Below are 15676 nucleotides of genomic sequence, written 5' to 3' on the forward strand. Positions count from 1 at the left end.
GAACAGGGACGGGCCCAAAGCGGGAGGGGCATAATTCGAGAGAATGAATGAAATACTAATCAGAATAATTCATAATAGTGCAGGGAGGAGGAGGAGAGAGAGAAAGGAAAGAGCTGTTAAGTTTTGCTTTCTCCAAGAGCCTCGCTGGGCCGCACTGCTTTTTGTCTCATTGTCTCTCTGCTTGGCAGTCAGTGCCGCCCGGTTGAGCCAGCCAACTGGTGTCATGATGAGGCTGGGAGGCAGCCACCTGCTCCCTGGCCGTAAACATTAGGTGACCCTGCCCGGCCCCATGCAGCCCCAGCTCCCCAGGCCAGAACTGTCCAGTGGGGACGTGCTGACTTTGAGCTCATTTCTGGTGAAGAAGAGGAAAATGAGAAACTGGCTTTGTGTCAGAACCATGCGAGCGATGACAGGAGGGGCGATGGGGACCTCGGCTCTGATGCTGCCCCCACCCATGACTGATTCAGGGTGCAGCTGTGCGTCCAAGCGCTTGGTGGTGCTGTGTGATGCGTGGGTCATGGCCGGTCCAGGCCAATGGGGAGGAGGGAAGTGTGGCAGTTAGGGGAGGTGATCAGCACGCTGCAAGCCCCTATAACAGGTAGATGCTGGGGCCCTGCTCCCCTGGCAGCTAGCACCCCAGCTCACAGCCTCCTTCCTGGCTTAAGTATTATTTGAGGGGCAGTTTGCCATCTTAAAACTGAACAGCTGCAGAATCTTTAGAAAATGCTTACAATCTCAAACACTCATTAAGTTTCAGTGAAATCTGCCCTAGGAGTAGTAGGTAGCGGAGACAGTTTTAAGGGAGGTTGTAATCTCCAGCTACTAAGAATAAAGACGACAACAGTAAGTTATGCAATCAAATTTTTAATAACAAAGATACTATTTTAACATGGTCAAATATACTTGCCTAAGTCCAGATTTTTTTTTTAAAAAATGTATCTAGCCCAACAGTACAATCATACAGCTTTGTACAGAACATTCCATAGATCAACAGAAAATACATTTGAGCACAAAAATAAAAAATATTTAAAGAGAATCTCTAAGCAGCATTTTATTTCTGCAAAACACATATATCTTGGACTGATTAAATATCTACAAGTGCTTTTCCATTACAAAAATACATATATTCTTAATAGACTAAGTCATTAACAATGACCTGGTAAATCTTTCACTTCAATTTGAATGATTTATAAGCTAAATCTTACAACCACAAAAAGGTTTTTATTTGTATTAAGATGTTACCACTTTTGACAAAAAGCTTAAAGTATTTCATGTCTCAAAGGAAAAACAGCAACATAACTTTACAATATACTTTGTGATAGTTGTACTTATTGTGAGGGCTACTTTATGATAAACTGATACCGCTGTTGTATTGACCCGATTCAGGAAAGCAGCAGAACCCTGGCACTCCCCGCCCCCCTCCCGCCCCAGCTCCTGTCCTGGACCACAGCTTTGTAAGGACACTTGAGCCCCCACTCCCCTTCTAAGAAATACAGCAAAAGCTAGCTGACCCCGGACAATGCTAGGCTGATGCCATGTATTTTTGATGTGCAAGAGCTCCCCCCACTCCAGGGCACTGATGCGAAGTGGAGGGATAAATACATTAATCTCTTCACTCTCTCTGCCACCAGAAATACTCCACCTGCACTCACACCAGTTTCTTTCTTCATGAAGCACTATAAGATGGAAGAACACCAGACCCAGTATTTAATATACGGGGAGGGGAGATTGAACAAGCTCATGGGATATTGGCAGCCACCTTTGAATGCCGTTTACCATGAACTTGCTGAAGCCTCCACGTGGTCTGCTTCACTTGATTCTAAATGTAAAGGTGAGAAAAAATGCAGTCTTGTGACTCAGACACGGGGGGCGTGGTGCTTCCAGTTTAGAGACCTGTGAGTGGGCTGGGCGAGTTGTATAGGTTTCTGAAAAGGTAGTGCTCAAGCATTTTAATTCTACTTGAAAGTATGAGGATGGGAAACAAACTATTTGAAAACTGTATGACTTACGCAGAGAATCACTTCTAAATTACCAGAAAAATGCCACTGCTTAAAAAAAAAAAAAAAAAAAAAAAAAAAAAAACAAAACTATGAAAACCCTGTAGTTTATATTTGCTTGTTGGGTTTAATGACTTTGCAATCCGATGTTTCTGTCAGCACTCTAAAGTAAATCCAGTAACTGTTGGTTACCCTCTTCATCTCTACTCCTCACAAACCAGTTCTTGCGTGTGTTACCTTCTCTGTCACTCTCCAAAGTCTAGGGGTATCTATCACCAAATAATAGTGGCATTTCACACTTTTGCATTTCTCATCCAGGAAGTCAGTTATGGCAAAGTCAGTCACTTCAGGAATTCTTGCAAGCAGCCAGTGTCACTGGCATAAATCTTAGCTTGCCGGGCAATTCTGCATGGTAGGCAGAGTGTATGTCTGAGTGGGCAGCCATCTTATCCTGTGCAGGGAGGTTTGCCCAGTTACTCATCAGGAAGACGCCATGTGACCTGTAAGGTGCCCACAGTGTGAGCTCCCAAGGAGAGAGGGGGTACAACGGTTCCTCACGTTAGCTGGGCATATGTGCTCTTTGTTCTGGAACCCAGTCTGCTGAATTAGGCTGTATCTAAATTGTACTAACAGTACAGTAACTGCTGAGAAACAAGATAGAGTTGCTTTACAGGGGGAAAAAAAATAAGCCCTAATGAAAATTTAGCTTTTGCATCCAGAAAAAGCACTTACTTATGTAAGTCCAATAGCATGTGTTGTGTTCTATACAAGTAAGCATGTCAGCACTCTTCCCAAAGTGTGTCTTCAGTGAACATTTTCTCACGACTAAGAACCCTCGAGCTAAAGAAGTGTAATTTTAATTTACACTACCCTGTGTGGAACAAAGAGCTTCTCGAGTTATGATTTAAAAATCTCAATTTTCTTTTCAAAGTATTTCCCCCTTTTTTTCCAGAGGGGGCTATTTCTTGTGGTGATCTCTTTCTCTTCTAACATCCTGATGACAGATGAAAGGAAGCAGGTTCTGATTATTGCAGGGAGCACCTGCATTTGCTTGAGCTCACCAAGAAAATTCAGTTTAAAGCCTTTCTTTGGTGATACTGTAGCGATTGATCAAGGTTATTGCCTAACTATACAAAATTAAATTGCAAACTAAAAATTTCCAACTTCCAAACTGTTAAAACTGTTTCTGTAATATGGTTACTAACAGTAAAATGTCTTTGGTGATACCTATGTTCTTAAGAAAATCTTTCAAAAAGAGAGAAACTTGCAAGCGCCTATTTAAGTAGAAAAACCATTCATAAGAAACAGGTACAGATAACTCAAAATTTATGCAGTAAATCTAAAACAGAAATGCACTTCAGCAGTGAGGCACTTTCTCTTAAATATTCGATAAAGCTAAACAGTTCACAATATTATACAATGCTTTTTTTTCCCTTAAGAATCAGTTTAAATTTAGCTTATATTTGAGTGTATAATATAATTGAGAAAACTCAGTAACTTCATAAAGTGTGGCCTGTGAGAATGGGACAGGTATTTAATGAATGAGGAAATGACAAACTCTCCTGAGAGTAGTTGGAGGACATGACCCAAACCCCAGACCAAGTATCACCTCCTGAATGAGCCTTTCAGGTTTTTTCCCCAAACTCCTTAAAATTGTCTTGTCAATCTAGAGAAAAGGCCATATTCTGACTTCTCTATTAACTGATTGTGATTACTTCAAATAAAGTTCTGTTTATAAACCACAAGCATTCTTGACATCTAGGGCTCCTTGATTCTTTTACAGCGATAATTAAGGCAGATAAATCTTTTATGGAAGTTTTTTTTTTTCAATGTATTGCTTAAACAACAGATGAAAGGAAAAGTTAACTTTAGGTTTCTTTATTCTCCAGTTGTACAGAGTTTGATGATTACCCCTATGGGTTACTGATACAGTTTGTTTTGTTAGCACCCTGAATCTATAAAGTAGACCACGAGGGTGTCTGCATACTTTCCTAAAATTCTCCAAACTGACTTAGGGGCTAACAAGCGGGAGCCGAGTGCACTGCTGGACGGGAAAGCAGTTAGCGGCCTATACCCACAGTGGGCAGCGCCAGCAGCCTGTGCCTCTCAGGAGCAGTATCACGTGACTCAAAGCATCCAAATGTGTGTGCTTGGCCTCAAATAGCAACTGACGCCCTCTGAATGGGAGGTTTTCACCTGTTTTGGCACTTACATATATGTCCTCCATTGCATTTGAACAAAATGTTAACGCATTAACATCAAAGAGAGCAACTTTATATAAAATGATTTTCAATTCCATAACTGTCTCATATATTTCCAAGGAAAATAGTACAATTACATAGGATCGGGCAACAGATCAAATTTAAAGAGATCTTGTATATAAAATTCATTTCTGGCCGTAAATTTTTGCCAGGAAGCTAAAACATCAAATTTCATTTCTGGTTTTAAAAATGCATCCTTAATCCATTTTGAGTTGATTAAATTAACTTCCATGTTGCACTACTTCTTAATCACTGACCTAGACGTGATAAATTTATAATAATTAAAAACATTTCTTAGGGATATCTGGGAACTAGGTTTCATGGCACAGCAAAATAATTTCTGTAGCCTGATGGTAAATTCAGTTTTCGGTTGAGTGTAATGGTTTTTTCCAACCACTGAAAGAGTTAGTGAAAATCTGCCTTTTAAATTCTGCTTGTGAGCCCTTCCAAGAACACATTATAAAAAAATGAAGTTGAGATATTGCCATAACCTTTTCCCACAAAAGTCACAGTAACAACAGAAAACTGTAACACAGACTTGGACTTGAATAAAATATATAAGAAAAAAAACAATTGGGAAGTTTCATTCACAAAGAATGAGCTGCATTTTGTATTTCTCTTAGCACTGCACAATGTTTCTAAGAAGCATTTTAAAATTCAGAAGGCATTAACATATTTTACTGGGAAATGTAGCATTTCTACCATGCATTCAGTATAAAACTATGTGTTTAACACACAGATTGTGCTCATGTCAGATTTCTAAAACATTTTTCCTTTCAAGAATTTTTCCTGTTTGAGTTTAACTTTGTTTTGAAACAATGAGTAAAACAATTTCCAAAGAAATTTTCTGAAAACAACTGTGAATTTTGAAAGGTTTAAAATGAAGTTTCTCATATAATTTAAGGTAACAAGAACTGCAGACTAATCCCAAAATGAAGGGAAGACTGAACAAAACCACAAAATCAAGGACGTTATCACAGCTCTGGCCATAATGAACTCATGTAGAGAGCAAGAATCTCATTTCCCTCTGACCGCTACAGGACCTAAAATAAAATTCCTCTCAAACCATTAGTTCTGATCAGCCTATTGACCTACAGTGTTGCATTTACTCTATTTTACATGTATGGTTTGGAAATGCAATAGGTAACTTACAGTTTTGATCTACAACTGTTTTGAGACTTTTGAAATCCATAAAATAGCTAATGTCATCTGCTCTAAAAATCCTAATATTAAAAGTCATCCTAACCCTCTGCATGCCACATGGACACACATCTAAGGCCAACTTAAAAAGAGAAACAGTGCACTCATTAAGTGACAGCAACAACGTAAAGATACAAACATAAAACGGGCTATCCAATGACATGTCAGTAAGCAGCACCTGCTTCGCATAAGGCATTAGCAAATATTAACTTTACTTACACACTAAGTTTTCTTATTAGTAAATGTGACCAGCTGCCACCATGTTGAATGGTTGCGAGTCTATCTTCAGTTGTCCCAGATGTTGCACGGATTTTCCATCGGGAGGGCTGACATGCCTTCCTTGTGCAATTGGTAGACTACAAAGACAGACACTGAGGATGTCTACGATTTCGATGTGCTCTAATGTTAAAGAATAATTGGAATTCTTCACAAAAGGACTTGTACACACACACATGAACTATTTTTTACACAAAAAGCTTACCAACAACAGGGTGATGGTTCAGAAACCACTTTTCTAAATATATTTCCATACAAAATAATTTCAAGATATAATTATTAGTTTCTTGTACAGTACTCTATTTGAACAAGAATTAATAAAATAGTCTATGTGAAAACTGCGATACCACAAAGACTGAGCCATTGAGCTAGTGTAATTAAATAATAGAACGATCTTGGAAGAGGCGAGCAATAGTCAGACTCATGGCTGCACACCTGATTTCAACCATGACTTGCACACTGTGAGACAGCACAAATACCTTATGCAGATGGTTCAGTAGCAAAATGGCACTTGGTTTGCTTTTAATAGAAACAACATGAATGCAACTGACAATTGAGACGAACAATGGCCTTATTTGCATGCTGAAAATCTGATTGTTTCCCTCTAGTCCGCACACCATTTTCTGTGCAATCTGTTGACGAGTAAACAAATAGTGCAGGATTCATCTCCGTGACATCTAGGCCCCTTGGTCTAACCGAAATCAATTCTTGGTCGATACTGCAATACCATAGGATATGACTACAAAATAAAAACAGATGATGAGTAAGACTAGATTTCTGTAAAGACAGTATAGTTTATATACAAGAGATTTTTAAGAATTTGAGGTCATCATTTATAATATTACCTGGTGTTAGAATTTATAACATTAAGATTTAAACTACCATTTAAAGTTATAAGAAACTAATAATCTCTTTTGCCTGCCATTACTTTACTAGAATCAGTTATTTTCACTAACGTGCAGCAGAGGCCACATTCAAAGACCCATAGACATCAGAGATTGTATATGTGACTCATGTGAGTCCCTTATTAACAGAGACCCCCCCACCACCACCACTATGAATATAAGGAACCAGAGTAGTCTTCATAAATCACATTTTTCACATGCTTGATAATTTTTAGCACTTAACACTTAACTTTAATGGCTCTTTATAAAATACTAAAAATAAGTAGCTGTTACATAAACATTTAGGTCGCCGTCTTCTTTCAAAAGCCAGCTGTTAGTATGAAATATTTAGACTTAACTACTACACAATACTTGCATAACTGAAGGCTTTACATCGTCCTGGATGTTATTCTATGCAGAAAAGCTATCATACGTCCAGCATTTCTCGCAGTACAGGCATATGCCACACTAACTTTTGCACCTGTTTTTACTGTTACCAGATCATATAAATGCAAAACATTAGAAAGCGACTGGAGAACCAAGGAGTTTCATTAAAGCTGTGACTGACCCTTTTAAAACGAAATGTGTGGAATCAAGAAAAGGGCCAAGATTGCCTCCAACTAGCATTTTTCCACCAGAGTGCAGGTGAGTGCAAAGATCCAGGTCAGAGAGCTTGGTGTTCCTTCATGCCGATGAAAGGGACAGAGTGGGAGCCAGTGGTCCTGAAAATGACCAGCTCGTGCCTCGCGGAGCTGTGTCTGAGAACACTCAAGGTCACAGGCTGCTGGGCCATCCCGCTGGGGACAGGTCTGGAAGGCAGGAATCCAAACGCTGCCTGGCTCCTGGGCTCCCAGCTGCAGAGGCACAGCAGACGCCAGCAGTGGCTTTCTAAAGGCTGAGAGCAGAAATCTCAGTCCCTCGAGGTTTCTGTGCTCTGAAATTCTTTTGATTTTACTTGTTTGTATTTTAAACTTTATTCTGTTTGCTCACAATCAGATTATCTGGGGGAGGGCACAGAAATCTGTGTGTTATAAGATTCTTTGTTTCTGTCATTCAGCCAGATTCTGAAACCACTAAGAGGTTCTATGCTAAGCTTACTGATTGCCATCCCATCTCTCCCGGCCGGCAGCTGGCCCCTCCCCACACTCTTTCCAGGTCGACCTCCCATTCTGGATTCAGTCATCATGCTTTCTGCAAAAACCTGAGACAACAGTACTAGGCACAGGGAACTTCAACAATTCATGAGAAATGGAATTCCAAGATGAGTTTATCGTGGGAGAAAAGTTTATGAAATCCAGACATGTGAAAGATCATTGAGAGTGTGTACTGTGAAAAAACTGCATGGATTTCAAGATCCCATTTCAATTCCATTTTACCACCTTTTAAAAAGCCCCCACATGCAATCCTCATGGACAGAGGCAGCCGTCACCATACTACTAGGGATGAAGGTAGACAGGGAAGTAAATGAGCTTGGTAGTCACTGAGTGAGTTTCTCACTGGTGTTGTAGGACAGCATACATCGTTGAATAATTTCAGTGAGATGTGTCAGAACCCTGAGAAGTGTTCAGCTGCACCTTCAGTTGTGCTTCAGTTTGTGTTCTGAAGGAAAATGGTACCACGATTACTATTATGAAAGGCGGCCTCTCCTGCGCTGACTGGGCCTGCACTGCACGGGTGCTGGTCCTCATTTTACAGAAGTGAGGGATAGATACTTTCAAAGTAAACATTTCAAAAGTGGTAATTTTAGAAAATGACAAAACTGGTTGAGGTACTTTTTTTCCTTAAAGGATTTTTTTTATCATAAAAGTAATTTGTCTTATTGTAGATTTAGAAATACAGAAAAGCATGTGTAGAGGTTTTAAAAGAGGAATTATTTAAATCCTACCATCCAAAGACAATCATCATAAAAATTGTATCCTTCTGGTCATATCTACATTTTTTCCCAGAATTTGAATCATGCTACACATTGTTTGGTTAATAATCTTGTCCAGTTAAAATTCTACAAACCTATTTCCAAGTGACTTAATACCTTCCTATATGATCCTTTTGAGCAGCTATAGACTGAGCTGATACAGAAATGAGTCACACATATCTGAGTCTCCCTTTGCTGTACGGGTCAGGGGGCTGCAAAATTTTTTCTTTTGCTGTAATGGGTTAATCTTGATCCAGTGATCTATTTCTCACCCTGGGGATAGGAACTCCCTGATGTGGAACTGTGGGTTCAATCGACATGCATATTTTAAAAAACTTTCTTTTATAAATACTGTTACAACGGTGTTCTGTTTTTATATTTCCAAAAGAAATATGAGTACCCATTTCCCCAGAACCTCACTCAGAATGAGTGTTATCCTTTGCTCCTTTTTGTTAAATGAAAGGCCTTTTTTTAAAAAAAAATTTAAGAGTTGTTTGAATTCTTTGTGTTAAGGATATTGAACCTTTTTCTGTTGTACAAAAGCTTTCTTAGTGATGCGAGCTTCTTGCTATGTGCTTTTCAATATTCATAGTTTTTAAAACAAGATAGAAAGGGAAAGGCTGTCCCCAGTCTGAGATCAGCTGCTCAACTTCTATTTTCTTCTTGATTGCTTCTGTACCAGTTTTTAAGGTTTGCCATCCACACCACCAAGAAACTGTTAGGAAATAGTGAGGCATGGACTGAACGGCCACTGCACACTGTGTGGTTTGCTGAAAACAAGCCTGCCCCGCCGCACCTGCTTCCCCGAGCACTCCATCACCACACAGCCTGCCCTTCCTGTCTGGCCACAGCCCCCCCCAGCCTCCGTGTGCTTCTCTACCACGCAGGTTCCCTTCTTGGGGCCTTGGCAGACTACTCCTCTGGCCTTGTGTGTTCTACATTCTACCTCCCACATTCTCACGGCTACTTTTCTCAATTCTTCTTCATTTTTGAAGACTTTCCTTGGCCCTTTATCAAAAATATTCTATTTATCTCCTTTAAATCGTCTTTGAACAGTCCCCAGTTTACTCATTTGTTCTGTGACCATCATCAGAGTGTAACTTCCGTGAGGACCAAGACTTGCCTTCCTTTATCCCCAAAGCCTGGAAGAGGGCCATCGCATGCCAAGTGCTCAGTGGGTATTTGTGAACTACGTCTGTTTTCTCCATTCCTATGAGAGACTCTTGGTAGTCTCATACATTCCAGAGCCTGTTCCTGAGCTATCCTTATCCTACGTCTGTGTTCAAATGAGCATCTGATTAGCTCAGCTCTAAGATGCGGTTAACATGTGGCTGCAGCAGCCCCTGTTTGTATCTCCTGATGAACTTTACAATGATAGGCTTTATAAAGTTTAACAAAAATCTGAGTCAAGTGTGTGTGGAATTACATTTAATGGCATAATTATGGGGGTAACTGACATCTCTGTAATTTTAGTGCACCACTTAAACTTCTTGAGTATGAAATGGAGTTATAGATACACAGAAGGTCTGTCTTACGAAAGACACACTTGTGTTTTCAATGGCTAGTTGTCATACTACCTGATATACTTTTAAATGGCTACACACACACACACACACACACACCTACAACAGGAGTGAATTGGTAATTTGTAAATCTAGGTAAAGAATATGAATTTGATCAGCATGTCTCTGTAGTTATCTACTGATGACCTGGATTTTCTACACAGGCACTAACTAAAAAAAGTTTATAATTCGTACATGTTATCCCTCCAATATTAAGCCATTTTTGCATTTCTAATAGAAATTCAACTAGGTCTTAGTTTGCCATTCTTTCAGTGCATGATCATCTAAATGACAGCTGGTACTAGTCGTCTATGGGTTGTCTGTCAGTTGTTTTGTCATGGTTACACTACTTTTGTAAAGGAATCTGGGAGAATTCCACCTTTTTCGGTGATGTAAAATAATACATATATTTGGCCTGATCTGAAATGATTTGGGAATGATCTGAAAAATCTGAGAGAATATGACCATAAAACCATTTAGGTATCCTTTAAGGAAGTTAATTCCTTATCTTTTTTTTTTTATCCATTTCATGAATTAGTGATTTAAGTTTTCCTTCTTGTGTTAATTTTGATCCACTGATATCTTCCTAGACATTTTCTGATTTTGGCTAAGGGTACCTCCTCTACCCACAAGTTAAATTTTCTTACAAGACTATATAACCCATAATGAAGTATGCAAGAAAGGACAGGAAATCTGTAGATTTGGAAATCTATCAGGGCCAGCACTGTGGTGCAGTGCGTTAAGCTGCTGCCTGTGAGGTTGGCATCCCGCATGAACGCCAGTTCAAGTCCTGGCTGTTGTGCTTCCGATCCAGCTCCCCACTCATGTTCCTGGGAAAGCACAGGCAGAGGGCCCAATACTGGGGTTCCTGCCCCTGACATAGGAGGCTCAGCTGGATTTCCAGTCTCCTGGCTTCGGCCTGGGCCAGTCCCAGCTGCAGTGGCCACTGGGAGGTAAACCAGTAGATAGAAGATCCTTGCCCTTCTGTGTCTCTGTTTCTCCTCCCAAATCTTTAAAAAAAATTTGTTTTTTCCTCTTCAGCTGCCTAATAGCTTGGATTGAGGTTTAAGAACATTTTTGTTTTTTAGGAAACAGACATCAATTCTAAGAATAACAACAAAAAAACCACATGTTTGGGTTATAGCTATAGGCTAGCGGTATCCCTATAATTCATCATCCCCAAATAAGCTATGATGCTCAAAGCAGGTGAAACACTCATAAAGTTTATATATTTATAGAGCGCACCAGCTTAATTACATTGTAACTTTCATCATTTACATAATATGAGGAGGATTTTTCTTGCTTAATTTTCTCTTGGCCTTTATAGATGTTACATTAATTTACTCCATTGTTGAAAACCTAGAACTTAACGGCATGTATCAAGGCAAGCATTTGGCGCAGAGGTTAAGATGCCTCTTGCGACAACCCACATCCTGCGTTGGATGCACTGGCTCAGTTCTTGGCTTTACTCCTGACTTCGGCTTCCTGCTGACACACACCCTAGGGGCAGAAGGTGATGGCTCAAGTAGTTGAATCCCTGCTACCCATGTGGAAGATCCCGATTGAGTTTCTGGCTCCTGGCTCTGGACTGGCCCAGACCCAGCTTCTGCAGGCACCTAGGGAGTGAACCAGCAGATAGGAGCTCTATCTTTCAAATAAATTTTAAAAATGTGTGTATCAAAAAGCACATTTATTTATTATTTTATTTTTATTTTTTTTTGACAGGCAGAGTGGACAGTGAGAGAGAGAGACAGAGAGAAAGGTCTTCCTTTGCAGTTGGTTCACCCTCCAATGGCCGCCGCGGCTGGCGCGCTGCAGCCGGTGCATCGCGCTGATCCGAAGGCAGGAGCCAGGTGCTTCTCCTGGTCTCCCATGGGGTGCAGGGCCCAAGGACTTGGGCCATCCTCCACTGCACTCCCGGGCCATAGCAGAGAGCTGGTCTGGAAGAGGGGCAACCGGGATAGAATCCGGTGCCCCGACCAGGACTAGAACCTGGTGTGCCGGCACTGCTAGGCGGAGGATTAGCCTGTTGAACCACGGCACCGGCAAAAAGCACATGTTTTAATGAAGGCATGGGGACTTCTATATTATAGCACTGACCAAAAGACTGAAGAGAAATTCTGAACTACTACTAATTCACAAATTTTTATCAGTTTTTTTTTTTAAAGATTTATTTATTTGAAAGATAGAGTTACAGAGAGAGGTAGAGACAGAGAGAAAGGTCTTCCATCTGCCGGTACACTCCCCAGATGGCCACAATGGCTAGAGCTGAGCCGATCTGAAGTCAGGAGCCAGGAGCTTCTTCCAGGTCTCCCACGTGGGCGCAGGCGCCCAAGGACTTCTGCTATCCCAGGCCACTGCAGACAGCTGGATTGGAAGAGGAGCAGCTGGGACTAGAACCAGCACCCATATGGGATGCCAGCACTTCAAGGCAGGGTTTTAATCCACTGTGCCATAGCGCCGGTCACGGTGTTTTTTTTTTTTTTTTTTGAATAATTCTGTTTCTAAGGACTTTTCTTCCCTTTAGATTATTTATTTGAGGGGTAGATTTACAGACAGAGGGAGAGAGAGAGAGAGAGGAAGGTCTACCATCTGCTGGTTCACTTCCCAAATGGCTACAACGGTTGGAGTTGGGCTGATCCAAAGCTAGGGCCAGGAACTTCTTCTGGGTCTCCCACGCAGGTGCAGGGGCCCAAGGATTTGGGCCATCTTCTACTGCCTTCCCAGGCCATAGCAGGGAAGCTGTATTGGAAGTGGAGCAGCCAGGACTAGAACCGGTGCCCATATGGGATGCCAGCACTGCAGGCGGTGGCTTAGCCCACTATGCCACAGTGCTGGCCTCTGAAGTAGTTTTTTTCAATATTTAACATGCATTCTTATGTCCCAGCCCCAAGACTGCGATGCGGGAATTAAGTTTGCTAGAGACATTTGTTATAATTGCAATTCTCTGGTCTTGGATCCAAAGAAATAAAATGAAGACAACCTGAAGGTTCATCTTCAGTCACCTCCACCATACACTGTAGCACTTAGTCTCTGGTTTTCCGAAATGTCTTAAAAGATTTGTCGATCTATTTTTTGGCAGAGCAATTGAGAGCTCTCCCATTCACTGGTTCACTCCCCAGATGGCCACAAAAGTCAGGGCTGGGCCAGGTCGAAGCCAGGCCCCAGGTACTCCATTCTGGTCCCCCACATGAGTGTCCGGGGCCCAAGTACTGCAGCCATCCTCCACTGCCTTCCCAGGTGCACTACAGCAGGAAGCCGGATCAGAAACTGAGCAAGAGAGACTCGAGCTGGGCCTGCAATATGCAATGCCAGCAGGACAAGCAGTGGCTTAACCTGCTGGGCCACGAGAACGGCCCCTCTCCAGGTTTTTACCACATGTTTTTATTAATTAGCTCACTATTGTTTCATTATTAAAAGAGGTAACCCAAGAAAAGTGCCTGTTAAACAAGCTCACAATTAGATTTAGCTGAGGCTGTTATTTATCGACACCTAATTTGACATTTCAACAGAGAGAGGAGAGGCAGAGAGAGAGAGAGGTCTTCCATCTGATGGTTCACTCCCTAATGGCTGCAACGGCCGGAGCAGTGCCGATCCGAAGCCAGGAGCCAGGAGCCTCCTCCAGGTCTCCCACGTGGGTGCAGGGGCCCAAGGACTTGGGCCATCTTCTATTGCTTTCCCAGGCCACAGCAGAGAGCTGCATCAGAAATGGAGCAGCCGGGACTAGACCCGGCACCTACATGGGATGCCAGGTTCAGGCCAGGGCGTTAACCTGCTGTGCCACAGCACCGGTCCCAAAATTTCATCTTTCACTTACGATTGATTTGTTTAAAAATTATAAAACCTTACACTCAGAACATAACATCTGACTTCAACATGGATCAGAGAATTCTCAGGGGTTGAAACTAGAAATTGTTAAAAATTCCTGACTTAAAACTAATGGCCTGAACATTTATAGTTTCATTTTTAGTTCAGTAAGATTAAATAGATCATTCAGGAGAATTAAAATAACGGGAAACTTTGTATACATGTGTTGAAAAGATCAAGCTTTTGTAATTCAAGTGACTACTGGCTTTACAGTTAGTGTCTTAGGAACTCTGGGACCAGCGATCCCTGCTGTGACATTGTGATGGGCATATGCACAGTCCTGAGTGCCTCTTACCTGATACAAGGGGCCATCCTGAGGGCAGACTTGCGAAGATGAGCAGTTCAGACACCGAAACTGCGGAGGAGATGAACTCATCAGATAAGAGGCATCCACAACTGGACACATATTTAAAACGGATTATTTAAAATATTTTAATGTCAAAGCATAAGAGTCAACAAGATTAATTTTAAATAAACACTTTTCAAAATATGGTAGTTTTTTTGGGGGGAAAAATAGATTTTCCTAACTTAGTGATTGGTAACACTGGCAGAATTTAGCTTGAAATAATTTTAGCATGGAGGCATGAGTTTTGTTTAAATTCTGTGAATTCCAAACTGAAGGCCAGTCCTTTTCAAATGCTAATTATTGGGAAAATCCTCACTTCTTGAGTGTATTCAAGGGGCACCCTCCTTCTTCCATCCCTTCTGAGACCAGTTGTCCTGAACCTCCAACTGTACAGACTGTTCAAGGAGATTGGGGGTCTGACCGGGGCATCAAAATTCACTCAGCCGTCTTCTGTTGTATATTATGTTCTTTCTACTGCTCAAATGATTGTAGTCTCCGTATCTATTTTCATAGCACTGGGTTATGAACTCTTTAACTTTCTGTTTCTCACTCCTATTTGCAAACCTAATAGTGAAGACAGAGCCGCCATCTATCATGGAGTGTTTTATGATGGAATAAATGAGCAAACATTTTAAAATTTAAGTAGATTCCATTGGAAACCTACTACACCTTTTAAGAGTTTCAAACTGATCATTCTTAAATTTGATATTAAATATAAAATAGTATATAGTATATAGTATATAGTATCAGACTATAAAACATAATATATACCTTAAAATTAGGTATGTATGAATCAGCACTGCATATGCTTAATGAAAAAAATGCACAAAAAAGTGAAGTATAAATTAAATAGGCTAACTACAACATCTCAGAATAGGTTTTTAAAAGATATACTTCGAAAGACTAAGCAATGAAAACACTTTGAAAAATTAAGCAAAGATGAAAACAAATCTATTAGTAACCTTTTAAGAAAAATTTTGGAAACTTGGTATTTTCTCAAAATAGCAGTTTTTTCCTCTAGCATTTGGTCTCTAATTTTGTGCACAGTGCTCATTAATTGTTCTCTTTTGGTGAGCTTTCTCTCTGAAGTCTCTCCAAGCTCTGACCTATCAGACTTTGCCTATATATGATATATGAAAGTCTCAAATAGCATCCAGCACAAAGTGGAGACTTGGGGCGGGCATTTGGCACAGCAGTTAGGATGCTGCATGGGGTGCCCGCATGCTGTACTGGAGTGCCTGGGTGTCAGTCCTGGCTCCGCTCCTAATTTCTGCTTCTTGCTGACATGTACCCTGGGAGCTATCAGGGGACAGCTCAGCTTGCCGAGACCCTGCCACCCAGGTCGGAGATCTGGATTGAGTTCCCAGCTCC

General features: G+C 41.1%; 1 protein-coding gene across 4 annotated transcripts in view; it reads right to left on the reverse strand.

Annotated features, from left to right (window-relative positions):
- Positions 1-858: 858 nt before the first annotated feature.
- Positions 859-15676, reverse strand: part of PCGF5 (polycomb group ring finger 5) — a 124382-nt gene continuing 109564 nt past the window's right edge. For 3 of the 4 annotated variants that reach the window (XM_062214059.1, XM_062214057.1, XM_062214060.1), the window contains exons 9-10: positions 14255-14314; positions 859-6473 (exon numbers count right to left, since the gene is read on the reverse strand). In XM_062214059.1, coding sequence (XP_062070043.1) covers positions 6426-6473; positions 14255-14314 — 108 coding nt within the window. In that variant the 3' untranslated portion in view covers positions 859-6425. The remainder of the gene's footprint in view (positions 6474-14254; positions 14315-15676) is intronic. The other variant, XM_062214061.1, reaches the window with a different exon arrangement.

Source organism: Lepus europaeus, chromosome 17 (genome assembly GCF_033115175.1).
Source record: "Lepus europaeus isolate LE1 chromosome 17, mLepTim1.pri, whole genome shotgun sequence".
Classification (NCBI taxonomy): domain Eukaryota; kingdom Metazoa; phylum Chordata; class Mammalia; order Lagomorpha; family Leporidae; genus Lepus; species Lepus europaeus.